Raw genomic sequence first — 18,225 nt, forward strand, 5'->3', positions numbered from 1 at the left:
TGCAATGCTTAACCCTTGTTATTAACACAGTAAATATGATGAAACTGACTCCTTTGCTTATATCCTTTCAGTATTTACTTTAACACATTTCCCACATTTTCCTGGATTTTACATAATTTTTTTCCGGGTCCCCTGAAAAACGTTACATGGGGTTGTACTGAATAAAAAATTGGAAAGATTGAAAGATGTAAATTTTTTGTTTCTTTCATGTTACAGAACGTAGAAAAGACTTTAATAAAACCTACAGCTTTCAAACCAGTAGTGCCGAAGAAGCGTAATTCCTCACTGCAGTACCTTGTTCAGCGCAATGGAGGGCCAGGACTTTCAGAAAGTCAGAGCAGCCTAAATCTTCTGTTCAACGGGAATTCAGCAGGGATCCCAGAAAAGCACAACTCCTTGAGCTGTCGGAACAGCGCGCATTCTGGCACCATGTCAGACTCTGGACGCACGTCCTTGTCGAGCCTTCCAACCTACAGCACCAACTGTAGTCACCAGCTAGACCCAGTCGGTGTTTCTATGAGCCACATTAATCTGGATAATCACAGTAACATCAATGGGTATTCAGATCGAGCATCCAGGGGTCGGACTCGTCCTTCAAACTCAGACAGTGGGCGCTCTTCATCTAGCAAGAGCACTGGCTCACTGAGTGGCAGGGGGAACCCATCCTCTGACAGCGGCTCCTGTGACCGCTCCCCGATCTTGAACGATGAGATTCTGATTAGAGAGCTGGAGGATAAATTAAAGGACAGGGAGATGGAGCTTCAGCAACTAAAAGAAAATCTGGATGAAAACGAAGCTGCCATTTGCCAGGTAAACGAGAATAACATGATTGTTAGAATCAATACAACAATAGTGACCTGTTCCTCACACAGGAAAAGAGGGGGTTAGAGGTGAAGGAAAGGTTTAAATCTGGGATGCACGGAATCCAGGATTCAGTTCGGGATTTGGCCTTTTTCAGCAGGATTCAGCCGAATCCTTCTGCCCAGCTGAACTGAATCTGATTCCTAATTTACATATGTAAATTAGGGACGGGGAGGGAAATCGCGTCACAAAACAAGGAAGTGAACATTTTTCCCCTTCCCACCCCTTATTTGCATATGCAAATTTGGTTCGGTATTCGGCCGAATTTTACGCAAAGGGTTCGGTGGTTTGGCCGAATCCAAAATAGTGGATTCGGTGCATCCCTAGTTAAAATTAAGTAAGCTTTATCAGAAAGGTCTATATAAATACACTAGTAAAGTAATGCTGATTTGAGTCCTCTGTCAAAGGAAACACAGCATTTCCTTTCTTCCAAATATTGACACATGGGCTTTTGTATCAGACTTCCTGGTTTCAGCATACACCTCCAGGCAGGGGCGTAACTATAGAGGAAGCAGACCCTGCGGCTGCAGGGGGGCCACAGGAGGTATAGGGGCCCCACGAGGCCCTAATTCATATACAATTTCAATAAATATTGAAGAAACAAGTCAACCTCTAAACATTTTGGGGGCCTGAAAAATAATTTGCTGTGGGGCCCAGTAATATCTAGTTACGCCACTGCCTCCGGGGCTAGGGCTTGAGCATGCTCAGTTTGCTCCTCTCCCCCTCCCTCCTCAACTTCCTGCTGTAATCTGAGCCCAGAGCTATAAGTGAGCAGGGAGAGACTCAGGCAGGAAGTGATGTCACAGCAAGCTAATATGGCAGCTGCTATCCTAAACAAGCAGAGAGAGCTTCTAGAGCTGTTTATTCAGGCACGGTAAAGCATTCTGCAGAATAAATATAGTCTTATAGCTTGCACTATTGTGGCTATTCCATTGGAAATAAAATGCTTCAATAGCTTTCCTTCTACTTTAACTATGGGAGACCAGAGGGTTTGGGTGAAAAAAGTGAGTGACACAGGCATTTAAGTGGAAGCGTAAAATGCAGGTTTCTATTAAATGGTGAAACTGGAAGATATATATTTTCAGACAATTTTTCATTGTAGGTTTATGAGGAAAAGCAGAAGAGGTGTGAGCAGGAAATGGAGGAGTTGCGGCAGAGTTGCGCTCTGAAAACGAAGCAGGCAGCCCAAAAGGCTCAGCGGCTCCAACAGGTTCTTCAGCTACAAATATTCCAACTGCAGCAGGAGAAGAAGAAACTGCAAGAGGATTTCTCCCAGTTACTGCAGGAAAGGGAGCTGCTAGAGAAGCGATGTGCCTTGTTTGAGAGAGAACAGACAGAGTTTGGGCCGCGCCTAGAGGAGACCAAGTGGGAGGTAGGACACAACCTGGAGCCATTGGTTATCATCAGTGGGCTAACTACTTAAGGATAACTACCGCGAAAATGTAAATTCAATTTGAGCTTCATCATACTGAAATAAGAAACTTTCTAAATATAATCAATTAAAAATTCTTTACCATTCCTGAAATAATCAATTTTATCTTCACTATCCCTCTTTCAGCATCTGTTTCTCTTCATGCTGGAGTTGGGGTGTCAGAGAGGAGAGCATGAGAGACAGATGCTGAGAGCAGGATAGTTGAGATTAACTTGGAATATTTCAGAAACAATTCAGAATTTTGAATTGATTATATTTAGAAACTTTCTTAATGCAGTATGATGAAGCTTATACGAAATTTTCATTTTCACGATGGTGTGGAAACTTTATGTAAAACATAGTTCTGTTATGGGGACACTACAGTACAACAATGTTGATTGCAGCATTAGAGGAAGATGATATTCCTCTGCAGCTTTTCTCCAGTCATCAGGGCAGATGTTCCCAAGTATAGTGCTGTGTTGGCAAAGATTGCAAAGCAAAATGAATACTATCAATCATAATGCAGTAGTCCTGCCACCACCTGCCGGCCAATGAAAGTGCATCGGGTAATTCCCAGAGTCTTATCATAGACCGTAGTCTCACCTGTTGGCTTTTCAATAAAGTTGTCTGGCAGTCATGTTTGCTGACTAGGGATGCACCGAATCCAGGATTCGGTTTGGGAGTCGGCCAGGATTCTGCCTTTTTTTTTTATAAGGATTTCTATTCGGCCGAATCCTTCTGTCCAACCGAATCCTAATTTGCACATGCAAATTATGGGCGGTAGGGAAATCAAGTGACTTTTTGTCACAAAACAAGGAAGTAAAAAATGTTTTCCCCTTCCCATCCTAATTTGCATATGCAAATTAGGATTCGGTTCAGTATTTGGGCGAATCTTTCGCGGAGGATTCTGGAGTTCGGCCGAATACAAACTAGTGGATTTGGTGCATCCCTATTGCTGACCCTGGTATACTGAGTACAAAGGGGCATGTATTGTGTGTCTGCTTTATGGTAGCCCCCCCCCTTTCCCAGTCACTTCAAATTTGTAGCCCACTTGCTCTTTTGCTGCAGTTGGGGGTCGGTGACCTGCAGGTACATGCCAGACCCCTCTACAAAGATTGTTTGCTGAGGGGCCTTGTGTGAAGAAGTCTGTACTGTACTTGGAATAAGGATTTATTTTTTACTTTGCTTGATAAAATTTTATGATTAAGAAAGGCTAAAAATATGTTTTCTCTTCTAATGCTAACCTGCATCTTGAGAATACTTTTTGGTATAAGTTTGCATATTTCTATCCACAAGAGTTTGAACCTTTTTGATAATGTTTTTCTATATAAGAGCCAGGCTGTTTTATTAAAGGGGTTGTTCACCTTTAAATTAACTTTTAGTGTGACGTAGAGTGATATTCTCCGACAATTTGCAATTGGTCTTCATTTTTTATTATTTGTGGCTTTTGCGTTACTTAGCTTTTTGTTCAGCAGCTCTCCAGTTTTCAAATTCAGCAATCTGGTTGCTAGGATCCAAGTTATCCTAGCAACTATGCATTGATTTAAATGAGAGACAAGAATATGAATAGGAGAGGCCTGAATAGAAAGATGAGTAATAAAAAGTAGCAGTAGCAATATATTTGTAGCCTTTCAGAGCATTTGTTGTTTATATGGGGTCCATGACCCCCATTTGAAAGCTGGAGAGTCAGAAAAAGAAGAAGGCAGTTAATTAAAAACTAACTATAAAAATAAAATAAATAGGGATGCACTGAATCCACTATTTTGGATTTGGCTGAACCGTGTAATATTTCGCGAAAGATTCGGCCAAATACTGAACCGAATCCTAATTTGCATATACAAATTAGGGGTAGGAAGGGGAAAACATTTTTTACTTTCTTGTGTTGTGACAAAAAGTCACGCAATTTACCTTGCCCGTCCCTAATTTGCATATGCAAATTAGGGTTAGGCTGGGCAGAAGGATTCAGCCGAATCCTGCTGAAAAAGGCAGAAACCTGGATTCGGTGCGTCCCTAAAAATAAATAATGAAGACCAACTGAAAGGTTGCTTAGAATTGGCCATTCTATAACATACTAAAAGTTAAAGGGGTGGTTCATCTACAAGTTAACAAATATATGTACATTTCTATTCCCTTCTGTAGGAAATTGAGTTTATAATTGGTTTATTTCAATAGTAAGAACTTTGAGGTTTAATCAGCAGAACCCTTTTACTAATGTGTAGACTACAAACCAATGTGATTACTGCTATTATTAGTCTTTGTTTTATTGCCAAACCGAAAACCTGTTTACTGGCACTCGCAGTTGTTATGGCCTCTAAGGAGGGCAACTGCATGATGCTTAGAGACCAAAATGGCCTTAAATAGCTGCTGAATAATCAATCCTGTAATAAAAAAAACACACTGATGTATAAAAAAAAAATATCTTAGGAAGACAGAGCTGAATGATCTGTTTCAAGGTTAATGGAAAGTCCAATTCACTGCGATGAAGTCTAATCAGGCCACCTTTTATCTTATTGTATAATACCCAGAATATCCCATTATTCAAAAAGCTGCAAAATATATGATGGCAATCTTTCAATCTCATACAAGAGTCCATTTTAGGGAAATATGTATACATTTTTTTAATGTTTTTTACCCTCTGTAATAAGAAACATTGTTACTAAACTACAGCTTTGTAGTGTAGAGGCAGCACACTCCTGGGTTTCCGAATAAATCGCTCGTCTCCAGACCAGAACGTAAAATAGTATACTTTATTTAAATAACATATTAATCATACAAAGCGTCTGAGGTCTGACGCGTTTCGTGATAGATCACTTCCTCAGAGACCTCACTTCCCGTCATGACACCATGCATTTAAATCCCCCCTCATCTGATTAATTAATTTGATTACTAAACTACCATAACTATATATTAGGGATGCACCGAATCCAGGATTCGGTTCGGGCTTTTTCAGCAAGATTCGGCCAAATCCTTCTGTCCAGCTGAACCGAATCCTAAATTGCATATGCAAATTAGGGGCGGGGAGGGAAATCGCGTGGCTTTTTGTCAGAAAACAAGGGAATAAAAATGTTCCCCACCCCTAATTTGCATATGCAAATTAGGGTCCGGATCCAGTTCCGTATTCGGCAAAATCTTTTGCGGGGGGTTCGGCATAGTGGATTTGGTGCATCCCTAATATATATGGTGTCAAACTACCCCCCATTGGGTTTTTTTAATTTTTACGTATATAGGTATGGGATCTATTAACCAGAATACTTGGCACCCGGAGTTTTCCAGATAAGGGGGTTCGAACATAATTTGGATCACCATATTTTAAGTCTACTAAAAACATTACAGAAACCCAATAGATTTGTTTTGGCACCAATATGGATTTATGCAGCTTAGTTAACATCAAGTACAAGATACTGGTTTGCAGTATTATTACAGAGAAAAAGAAAGAAAAAAACAAATTGAAGTATATGCTAATGGAATAAAAGTGGGTGGCTTTTCTGGAATTCTGAGGTTTACGGATAAGAGATCTCATACCTATAATATAGAATTCTAAGAGACACTGTCATATCATTCCCAGTGCTGTAGTTCCATGAGTAAATATTGTTCATCTTAATTAGACTTTAAGCTGTTGCTCTTATTTATCCACTGTTTTTGGTCCTCTTAGAATGAGTCTCAACCACATTTTCTGATTTTTTTTTTTTTGTGAAATTATAGCTTTCTATAGCGGTCTCTTTTTCTGACTACCTGATAAAAGCAAAACATTAATAGCTTTGACCAGTTTACAGGTTTAGGGATTGACGCAATTTAAAGAGGAATCTCCTGGCTCTAAAAAGACATCTAAACCCAAAAGTGTCTCCTTATCTGCTTAGCGCAACCATCTACTCAATCCAGGACATCCCGGTGAAAAAGCTCAATAATAAAACACTGACAGGGTATTCTAGTAGAACGTTGAACATTTGCAGCAGGTCTGGATACCCAGATTAAAGGACCAGTAACATCAGTTTTTTTTTGTTTTTTTAAAGTTGTTAGTATTGAACGGAAAAAAAAAACCACAAGGACAAATGAAACGTTTAAATCGCTAAGTTTTTATTAAACACCGCTCGCGCTCCTCCTTATACTGTAGGTGATAGCCAGGGAGGAGAAATCGAGCACCGCATGATGGATCACCTTTTCTGAAGAGTAGCGCAAGCAGAGTTCCTGTAAGAAGCGATTCGTTAGCGCTAGCGATCCATTCTTTACTAACTAATTATTTTTTTTTAAATTGATGTTACTGATCTTTAACCTCAGGTGCTTTATAATGCTGCTTTGGTTGATACAGGTTACTAAAACATAATTGCCAACTTTGCAACTGTTAACCATGTAGGAGTCAACCATGTTTGAGGACAGAAGGCAATAAAGGCTAAGATGATATTCTAACATATTTAATTCTCATAGGTTTGCCAGAAATCCGGTGAAATATCATTGCTGAAGCAACAGTTGAAGGACTCCCAAGCTGAGCTTGTACAGAAATCAAATGAAATACTACTTCTCCGGTCTCAGGTCCGAGAGGTGCGATCTGACCTCCAGATCAGTGAAGAGCAGGTGCAGGAGCTCCAGGACACGGCTCACACCAAGACACTGGAGCTAGAGGTGTGCGAGAATGAGCTTCAGCGCAAGAAGAACGAAGCTGAGTTGTTGCGAGAGAAAGTCAGCAAGTTAGACCAAGAAGTGGCCAATCTAAGGGAAGCAGCTGTAGCCAGCCTACGCCATGGACTATGCCTTTGCCATGAGAAGGAGGACCCTTTCTTATTATATGAAAGTGATGAGGCCAAAGCCCAGCGTCAGAATGCAAACAACCTGCAGGGCTTGCAGCAGTATGTGGAGCGTCTCAGGGAAGCCCTAGCAAGCGAACGCAGAAGATATCAGGAGCAAGCAGAAAGCTTTGAAGATGAGCGGAGGATATGGCAAGAGGAAAAAGAGAAGGTGATACGATATCAAAAACAGCTGCAACATAACTATATCCAGATGTACCAACAGAACCGTGAGCTGGAGAGGGACATTAAGCAGCTGACCTTAGAACTTGAGGCAAGAGAGCTGGATGAGTTTGACTTGCACGGGGCTGAAATTCAGTTTGAGGAAATTACAGCTACAGAGATCTAAAGCCAATGAATATGCAGAGCTACCACAATTGCCTTTATACACACACCTACAACATTCCAGCCAAGGCTTTTGCCAAAACTCAACTCAACTCAAGCTCTTCCGTACGACTTGCTGTGGTAATAACCATATTCAACGTTTTCACACCGAACCATAGGTTCATGGACTGCACGTTAACACTACATGCATCTTTAAATGGCAGATCTTGAACACTGAATTTGATCCAAAATATAGTATTAAGGAGCCATGTATATATATATATGTATGTGTGTGTATATATATATATATATATATATATATATATATATATATATATATATATATATATATATATATATATATATATATATATATATATATATATATATATAGGCAAATGATATCATATGGACCAAAGGAACTTGTGTCATTGAATAAGGAATGTATAATACTATGTACAGCACTTATGTACTTGTTTGCATATCACTCTTGTTTTAAAAAAAACATCCTTTCTTGTTGTGTCGTGTAACTCAATAGAATTTTAGATACTGTCATGGAGCAGCAACGCACCATTGTGTTAGTCAGTTCAATACTGTCTATTTTTTCTGTTTTATTTTTATAGTGCATAAAGATTCACCCTTACTTTATTTTTGTGGGTTCCCCTGTCACCCATGATGTTCTGTTTATCTCTTTCTCACACATATATATATATTTAACCTTTTCATCAGCTGGGTCCCTACTGCTCCCAATGCTCCAATTGTTGTGCTACCAACTAGTTTTTTTTATTCTTAAAGAGATACTGACACCAGAAATGAAACCATTTTTACATCTATCATAGTATTGGCTTTGTTTGCTTCCTAAAATTTTGCCATAAAGTATTTGCTCGAAGCTTTTACATTACCCATCTGACTCCCGTGCTCGTCTATGAGGGGGCTGCCATATTTGTGCAGCAGGAGTCAGGGACAGTCAGGTTGGCAGGTTTAGGAACATCAACTAAAAATGATATACAAAAACAAACCTCTCAGCAAAAAACAATCAACATGACCTATAGGTAACTTTTAATGTACATTCATATTTTAAAAACATTTTTTAGCATCTGTATCACTTTAAAGAAATACTAACATTTCTTACTAACTTCCAAGTTACCTAAATATAAAATAAGTAAAAACAATACTTTAGTTTCTTTATGAAGAAGACATAACACACATATTAAGGTTTTTGTCTCAAAGACCTACATGTTTCCCAGTATACCTGGGCCGCCAGTCTGTCTTTCACATGACTGTTTAGGTTGGATTCTTTTGTTATTGTAATTGTGTGCGTTTCATTGGAAGTAAGGAAAAGCTTGTTGCTCCACTCACCCATTTCTCTGTAAAGAAGGGACACTGGCAGACACAATTTCCAGCTAGGAGGTGCCATATATGCACAGAAGTTCAGGCAACATGGTTAAAATGGTTGGGCAGTACTCCCCAACCAAATCTGACCATGTATGACCATCATTGTCCTGGAAAGGAGCAGCTTGCTTCTCAGTATGGCTTCCCACAAGTTATGTTAATATGTAATGATAGGCTGGCACAAACCAGACCACTCTTCATTAATTGATGCAGTTAAAAAGAGTATTTATTTAAGCAAAAAAACGTTTTTAGAAGAGCCTTACGTGTTTCATACCTTTCGGGCTGACAAACATTTGAACATACAGTCATATTTAAATGAAAAAGGACCAGAAACATGACAAAGGACCAAGGACCACAAGTTATGTCTCATACAAGGGGGCAGTGGGGTAGGGCAGTCATGTGATTCACCTCCGCCTAGGTTGATTTAAAACTGAAAGGCATACTGTCATGGGAAAACGTCTTTTTTTCAAAATGCATCAGTTAATAGTGCTACTCCAGCAGGATTCTGCACTGAAATCCATTTCTCAAAAGAGCAAACTGATTTTTTTATATTCAATTTTGAAATCTGACATGGGGCTAGACATATTTTCAGTTTCACAGCTGCCCCAGTCATGTGACTTGTGCCTGCACTTTAGGATGGAACTGCTTTCTGGCAGGCTGTTATCTTTCCTACTTAATGTAACTGAATCAGTCTCCGCGGGACCTGGATTTTACTATTGAGTGTTGTTTTTAGATCTACGAGGGAGTTGTTATCTTGTGTTAAGCAGCTGCTATCTGGTTACCTTCCCATTGTTCTTTTGTTAGGCTGCTGTGTGGCGGGGGTGATATCACTCCAACTTGCAGTACAGCAGTAAAGAGTGACTGAAGTTTATCAGAGCAAAAGTCACGTGACTGGGGACAGCTGGGAAACTGACAATATGTCTAGCCCCATGTCAGATTTCAAAATTGAATATAAAAAAATCTGTTTGCTTTTTTGAGAACTGGATTTCATTACTGAATTCTGCTGGAGCAGCACTATTAACTGATGCATTTTGGGGGAAAAAACATGTTTTCCCATGACAGTATCTCTTGAACAAGGTTTTGTATATTCCCATACAGTAAATCATAATTTCTGAAATTCAGTAGCAGCACAGGGAAGCCATTAGCTTTTCTTTATATCTCCTGGAAAGTGCTCAGTACAAGGAAAAGCACACATGCCATTTGAAATAACATGAGTTCTTTCAGAATATATATATGTGTGTGTATGAAATCTAGTATTATATAAATGTGTGTGTGTGTGTTAGCATTGCTCTATAAGGGGCCGCCTGTATGATAGTGATGCATTTTCTCCTCCAGACTTAACCTCACAGCTTTAGGAACAAGGCTTTACATGTTGTGTTCATTACTATGTTTTGGATGATATTGAATATGAATCTCTTTCAATATGGCTGTATTATGACGTGTACATAATGTAAGATATGAAATCTTATTTTCTTCTTCCCCAAAGCAATATCTTTGTTTTTTGTTTTTTTGTACATACTCGTGAGCAGCACCTTTCTATGCTTTCCTTTTGCATTCTGTATGAGAAAGATAGTCACTTTAAATTCTCAGGTAGATATTGATAGAGCACAATCACAGCACAAGCCTCTGGTAATTGAATATGCAGGAAACAGACTGGGTTGGTGCTTCTCTGTCAGCCTGTCGCATGTTACATGGCCCAGAGTCGCTCTCTCCTCTCTTGACAAAAGGATTAGAAGCCCGTTTTGCTTGCCTTTCCCCCATATCTACTATCTATGGGAGTTTGTTTGTGAGCCTAATAAAACTTTGCTATTTCAAGTTCTCAGCAAAAATGTGTCTTTATTTATGCAAGTTATACACTAAATAGCAGTGCGTTTCCTTAAAAAGTGCGGGAATTTCCTTAAATGAGAAGGATCTAGGGGTCTTTGTAGATAACAAGTTGTCTAATTCTGGGCAGTGTCATTCTGTGGCTACTAAAGCAAATAAAGTTCTGTCTTGCATAAAAAAGGGCATTAACTCAAGGGATGAAAACATAATTATTCCTCTTTATAGGTCCCTGGTAAGGCCTCATCTGGAGTATGCAGTGCAGTTTTGGACTCCGGTACTTAAAGGGATCCTTTCATGGGAAAACATGTTTTTTTCAGAATGAATCAGTTAATAGTGCTACTCCAGCAGAATTCTGCACTGAAATCCATTTCTCAAAAGAGCAAACAGATTTTTTTATATTCAATTTTGAAATCTGACATGGGGCTAGACATTTTGTGAATTTCCCAGCTGCCCCTGGTCATGTGACTTGTGCCTGCACTTTAGGAGAGAAATGCTTTCTGGCAGGCTGCTGTTTTTCCTTCTCAATGTAACTGAATGTGTCTCAGTGGGACATGGGTTTTTACTATTGAGTGTTGTTCTTAGATCTACCAGGCAGCTGTTATCTTGTGTTGGGGAGCTTGTCTGGTTACCTTCCCATTGTTCTTTTGTTTGGCTGCTGGGGGGGAAAAGGGAGGGGGTGATATCACTCCAACTTGCAGTACAGCAGTAAAGAGTGATTGAAGTTTATCAGAGGACAAGTCACATGACTTGGGGCAGCTGGGAAATTGGCAATATGTCTAGCCCCATGTCAGATTTCAAAATTGAATATAAAAAAATCTGTTTGTTCTTTTGAGAAATGGATTTCAGTGCAGAAAAAAAAATGTTTTTTCCCATGACAGTATCCCTTTAATGCCTTTAAGAATGGCTTGGATAATTTTTTGGACAGACATAATATCAAAGGCTATTGTGATACTAAACTCTTTAGTTAGTATAGGTATGGGTATATAGAATTTATGTGATAGTAGGGAGGGGTGTGTGTATGGATGCTGGGTTTTCATTTGGAGGGGTTGGACTTGATGGACTTTGTCTTTTTTCAACCCAATTTAACTATGTAACTATGTAATTCTGAATGGGGTTGGCTTATAATTATCCATTCTCTGTGTGTGTGTCCATAATTCCACACGTGCATTCTACCTTGTTATTTTTGGTATGGGGTACATCGGCAAATAGTGTCCCCAAGTTCATATAAAACTACAGCACTTTGGATCTGTGATGCTTGAGGAATTCATTCTGCTTAAACAGGGACAGTACTTCAAATCCCAGCCCAAGAACAGTTCATTAATCCTGAGAACATGAATAGATTTACTTTGATGGAAACATTAGGAAGGCAGCCATCCTTCCAGTTAATGATTAAGTGCTGCACAACACAGAACGCGTAAGGCTATGTATTGATTTATTTTTTGCCCAAAAATAAAGTTTTATTACAAGCCTGTTTGTGGGATCTGTCAGTGCCTGCCGTTTTTTGCTTTGGTTGGATACTTCCACCTCGAGCTGTAGGTCTGGGGCATGAGCACCCGGACCCCACGTACTACTGGTGAGATATACTTTTTGGCTCTACATTGGGACTTTTTTCTTTAAATGCATCCTTCCAGTTAACCTGTGGACCAGTGAGAGAGCCTAAAAATTTACATGTGTATGGCCGCAGTTAGTACTGTTCATTGGTGGCCCGTGGCCCTGAGAGTACAATCAGGCCCTCCCAAAGGCTTACAATCATTATAAAGGGGAGTGTAGGCTCCGCTTCTGCCAAAAATACACAGGCTGAGAGAAGTGGATCTCGCTCTGAGGAAGTGCCGACTATACAGGCACGAAACGCGTAGGTTTTTCCCATAAGCTGCACACCCACTGTATAATGTTTTCACACTGTGTGATTTAATAAAGCCGACTTGATATTATCCAGCGTATTCCTTGTGGAACAGTCAGCGCTACAAGCGGGTTTCATATTGCGCAACTTCACAGTATTCGAGAGGAGGAACCGAACTCTTGCGATAGCTGTGACTGAAAGAGGAACGCCGCACAAGGGTGAGCTCTGCCATACCGACATCCCAAATGTTTGTTGAGAGAAGTGGATCCCCACCCAAAAATGAGGTGCAGAAGGGAGTGGATCTTCAGCTGGGCCTACGCTTCATGTACCTCTTCCCTTAACAAGACAAAAAGCCTGACTAAAGGTGGCTGATAAAAACTGAATTTATTACTTCCAAAGTTGTCAGCTTATTGGTCTCTGACGGGCATGTTTGGCTGAAATCCGGCTGAAAACTGGGCAGGTTTAAAAATCCAATTGAAGTGAGGACCACATCCGCTTGTTCATGCAGTCTTCACCCCGATGACCTACAGTCTCTTCAGAACGATCGACCGCCTTAAACATAGATTTGGCAAAATGAGTGGATCTTTCAGTGTTTGTCTATCTTAACTGCCCAGAAATAAAACAATTGTTCCTTGTCCTTAGCAAGACAAAAGGTTTGATAAACCACCAACAACTTTCTTTCAGACGAGAGTCGTCGCTCTGGATTATCTCGACCTAAAGGAACAAATGTTCTTTTAATATCCCCTGAGCAAAGGAGAAACCCTACTCCCTCACTATGTTAATCCTTACTTAAAACCTCTGTACATTCATTCTATATTTTCATCCTTGATTGTGTCCTGCTCAGAGAAATAAACAGAGGGTTATGGCAAAGAAGCATTAGTGGGTATTGTATTTGCAGCTGAGGTGACGTAATGTTTTGTGCCTGTGAGTCACCTTCTCCTTCTTTCTCTCGTTTGAGCATCTGCATTGAATCGACGTCTTGATTATTCCCTTAGGGACATTTCGGTTTCTTGGATCGGGTTACGGGCAGCCCAGTAGTATTGATTTGCAGTTGCACGGCCCTGTAGTAGCAACGTGATGTCATGACAGCGGCCTGCCTGAGTAATGTCTACTTGTTAATGGATAAGTTCTAAATTAAAAAATAAATAGAAGGATTAACTTCTGCTGACCTGGCGGATCTCGGAGGGCGGTGAGGTGTCCGTAATTCTGAGAAGAGAGGAGCCAAAACAAGCCTTGCTCTTCTATGTTCTTGTTCAGTGAAACAGACATTTTCCCAACAAATCATGACAAATGCTAACGGTATTAAACACAATGAATAGATAAACAGCTGCATGCAGAGGTGTGCTTCTCAGTACGGTCAAGCGTCTGGATAATAGCGAATCAATAGCGAAATAGAATGAACTGTCAGACAACACACTCATGGAACAATAGTTGGCTTGATTAACTACAAAAACAGACTCCAGACCAGGGAAATATCAGCAAAGGTTCTACTGTATATGTTCTCCTTTTGTCTTCTTGGGTTTCCTCTGGGTTCTCTGGTTTCCTCCCACATGCTAGAATCATACAGACTGGTTAACTCCTGATAAAACTCACCCTAGTGTGTGCAGTAAATGTGTACATTATATGTATATGCTGGCTGAAAAAAATTTGGTACCTTTTTTTAGCTGCTAGAAACATATACATGATGTAGAATAATATACAGGGTCGGACTGGGCTGGCGAAAGACCGGGGAAAAAAATCTGGTGGACCATGAGCCCCCCAAAACCCAGGTCTGCTTCTTCCAACGAGAAATGCGGAACTCGCCCCGGAAGTAAGGTATGAGGGGGGGACATTGTTGGGTGGGGATCTCCAGGCACAAGCCCGGTGGGCCCTGGACACCCCAGACGGACACTGATGCATGTGTGGCTCCTGCAAGTGTATGACAACAGAACTATGGGAATTGCATCCCGGAAAAGTATGAAGGACCCAAGTGGTAAGAAATGAGCAAAGAGTGATTGGCACGTGCCCAATACACAAAGTGTAGTGTAACTGTGCATGTACCTGTCCCCAATGGGTAGGTGGTCGGACTGGGTGAGCAGGACACCAGGAAAAAAATGAATGAGCTGACCCAGACCCACTCGCTCTGAAGACCTGGGAACTGCCAGCTGACCACCCCTCCAGTCCTGATCATGGCCTCAAAAAAGAGGTATGAGTTTGGGAGAGGGAGGCAGAGGGGGGTTGTGCTGGGTGGAGCTCATGGCGGGGGCCCAGGGGGGGGTTCATGGCCCCTAAGGTGGCAGCTCTGGTGGGCCCCAGACCACCCATTCCAAATCTGGATCAGAGGTTCGGTGCCTATAACAGCACTGGACAGATACAACCCTGCCCCTGCATACATATAACCTACCCACCCCCAGCAACCTCTCGTCATTCAGTTTCTCACAGTTGCCAAAGCTCCTAGATCTTAAAAAAATCCCCAATATTATTTCCAGGCCGAAAGGAAGCGAATGTGTCACTTTGATAACAGATTTAATATCATCAAATCATCTTTCAAGGGAAATGTGGAGCTTATTTGTGTTTGAGCCTCTAAAATATTTCTGCTGTTTGATCTGCGTCTGCAACACGTTTACATCTGCTTATAATTTCACTGCCCATAGCTAAACTGTACATATATATATATATATATATATATATATATATATATATATATATATATATATAAAAATATATCAATATAAGAGAGGAAAGAGATGCATTCATCATATGCTGAGTTACAGCTAGGGAATTTCATTACCATTTGGATGCCATAACATAAAGGTGATGTCTCAGCACAAATTCCAATAAACAGAACTTCTGCTGTAACTGCGCTTTGACTCTTATTGTAATGCAGTCTGATGTCATGCTCGGTGATGTCAAGACAGTCGGGTGTTATATAATTGCAGACACTAAGGGGCAGATTTACATAGGGTCGAATATGGAGGGTTAATTAACCCTCCATATTCGACTGCCGAATGTAAATCCTTCGAATATCGAAGTCGAAGGATTTACCGCAAATAGTTTGATCGAACGATTTTAATCCATCGATCGAACAATTTTTCTTCGACCAATAAATCGTTAGAAAGCCTATGGGGACCTTCCCCATAGGCTAACATTGCACCTCAGTAGGTTTTAGGTGGCGAAGTAGGGGGTCGAAGTTTTTTTTAAAGAGACAGTACTTCGACTATCGAATGGTCGAATTGTCAAACGATTTTTAGTTCGATTCAAAGTCGTAGTCGAAGGTCGAAGTAGCCAATTCGATGGTCGAAGTAGCCAAAAAAAACATTAGAAATTTGAAGTTTTTTTTATTCTATTCCTTCACTCGAGCAAAGTAATGTTCCCCTGAATAATTAGCTATTCATTAAAGGCACATGCACCTAAACCTGAGTCTTGCACTTCTGTGTATTTGCACCAATGCACTTGCCCAGTCTGAGCAGATGAATCACAAGCAAGTGCCCCTATTACCTCCAGGGATCCTGGAGCAAGTGCCACCCTGGGCTCCCACTGCCAGTTGCAATAGACACATCAGACCTAAATGTACAAAGTGCCATTAATAAAAGGTGAAAACCATCTGCAAATTGTCTCAAAATATCTCTCTCTACATCATATTGGTGAACAATTCCTTTATGGTGTCAAGATCCAAATTACGGGAAGATCCATTATCCAGAAAGCCCCAGGTCCCAAGTATTCTGGATAGGGATGCACCAAATCCAGGATTCAGTTTGGCATTCGACCTTTTTCACCAGGATTCGGCTCCGGCTCAATCCTTCTGCCCAGCCGAACCCTAATTTGCATATGCAAATTAGGAGCTGGGAGGGAAATCTCGTGACTTTTTGTCACAAAACAAGGAAGTATAAAATTTTTTCCCTTCCTACCCCTAATTAGCATATACAAATTAGGATTTAATTCGGTATTCGGATGAATCTTTTGCAAAGGATTCGGGGGTTCGGCCGAATCCAAAATAGTGGATTCGGTGCATCCCTAATTCTGGATAACAGGTCCCATACCTGTATAGTAGATAATGTACCCTCTATTGTAAAATATAAAGATATTATAAGCCACAGAGGAATTCCATGACTATATTATACATGCGCAACTCCCAGCACCTTCAGTCTCTGATTGTTTATATGAGTAAACGACTATGTAACCCGTCGGCTGGCATTAAAGCTAAATATAAGATTGTTGCTGCTAAAAAATATTTTATCGATGCTCAATGTGTTTGCCCAGCATCTTCAAATGCAGTTTTTTTTTTAACTTGGCCTTCAAAAATGTGTTCAAAATCCTAAGAAAATATAAGAAAATAAATGTACCATCTTCTTAAAGTATTCATTTTTTTTTTATTTTCTGCCAATTTGTTTACATTTTTGCCTATAACTGGACAGGGACTATCTCTCATAGAGGGGAGTCTTTTGCTCCAGCAAGTCAGTCTGACAGGGTGGGGCAGTGTTGGGGTCCCGGGTTTAATTCCAGCCAGGGATTCTGAACATCTGCAAGGAGTTTATATGTTCCCTCTAGGTTCTCCGGTTTCCTCCCACGCTCCAGAATCATCCTGATAAAATCAACCCTACTGTGTGTTTAAGGGATAGGGAGTTAGATTGTAAGCTCCACTGGGGCAGGGACCGATGTTAAAGCTATAAAGGAAAATATGTGTATCCGGAACTCAACCCTCCGGCATCTGTCTGTTAAATTGTTCAAATGAAAATATGCTAACACAGAGCTAAATATATCTGTTCTAGTTCATCAAGTAAACCAGTCATGTCCCTAAATAATGTAAATTATTCCTGTGCCCATAAAATCTTTTGCCACAGAGAGTTTTTAATAGATCTGGCACCTTTGTTAAATAAACTGTCCTGCTCTGCTTACACTGCCCAGAGCCAAGAAGTCTGCTTCCCCCGGCCCAGGACTCCAACTGCGCCCAACACAAATCTTCCCAACATTTCCATTACTCACTCCCCGGCTCTTTATTACACAAGGGACATTTCATGCTTTTTTTTTTTTGACACTTTAGGCTTTACATGTTTGAATAGATATGTCATTTTGGATAGAATCTAAGGTTTTTCTTTCTGTATTTAATACAATTAATATTCGACAGAACAACATATAAACATTATGTATAGAAGAGTGAGATACGACAGAATTTTTATGCCTATGATTACGTATCGCATGGATACGAAACGCGTCAGGACATTATGGTTTTAATGCATTTGAAATAAAAGTTGAATTTTACCTATCTGAAGTGGCGTCCGGAGTGCTTGCCGGTCTCCTTATACTTGGAAGAGTGAGATACGCATTCAATTACTAGATATAGTGAATAAAGTACCTCCTATTGTAAAATATAAGGATATTACAAGTCACCGTTGAGTTCCATGACCATATAAAAACACAAGGCCGAAAGCTTTTATATAGGTCATGGAATTTCGAGGTTACTTCTAATATCCTCATATTTTCCAACAGGAGGTACTTTATTTATTATAATACACAAGCTTTAGTGAGTCATGTGACAAAAATGACATCACTACTCACCGTTTATAACTGATGACATCACTAGTCACCGTTTATAAGGATATAATTTACAAGATATTCATGGCTTTTGAGTATTATAACTGTATTTGATACAGACATGTAACTTGTGTTATCTGTACCCTACCATGTAACATGTTTGTCACTTATAAAGAATAAAAGGTTTTTATCTAACAGTGTAACAGCACCTTGTTGACATTATCCCCTATATGTAATAAAAGTTACACTGAGTTTGCCCAGGAGCAGTAACCCGTAGCAACCAA

General features: G+C 40.2%; 1 protein-coding gene across 3 annotated transcripts in view; it reads left to right on the forward strand.

Annotated features, from left to right (window-relative positions):
- The window catches only part of lzts2.L (leucine zipper, putative tumor suppressor 2 L homeolog), a 110,332-nt gene extending 102,657 nt beyond the window's left edge, over positions 1-7,675 (forward strand). For all 3 annotated transcript variants that reach the window (XM_041568699.1, XM_018225234.2, XM_018225233.2), the window contains 3 exons: positions 217-810; positions 1,964-2,233; positions 6,695-7,675. In XM_041568699.1, coding sequence (XP_041424633.1) covers positions 217-810; positions 1,964-2,233; positions 6,695-7,399 — 1,569 coding nt within the window. In that variant the 3' untranslated portion in view covers positions 7,400-7,675. The remainder of the gene's footprint in view (positions 1-216; positions 811-1,963; positions 2,234-6,694) is intronic.
- Positions 7,676-18,225: the final 10,550 nt, after the last annotated feature.

This window comes from Xenopus laevis, chromosome 7L (assembly GCF_017654675.1).
Source record: "Xenopus laevis strain J_2021 chromosome 7L, Xenopus_laevis_v10.1, whole genome shotgun sequence".
NCBI lineage: Eukaryota > Metazoa > Chordata > Amphibia > Anura > Pipidae > Xenopus > Xenopus laevis.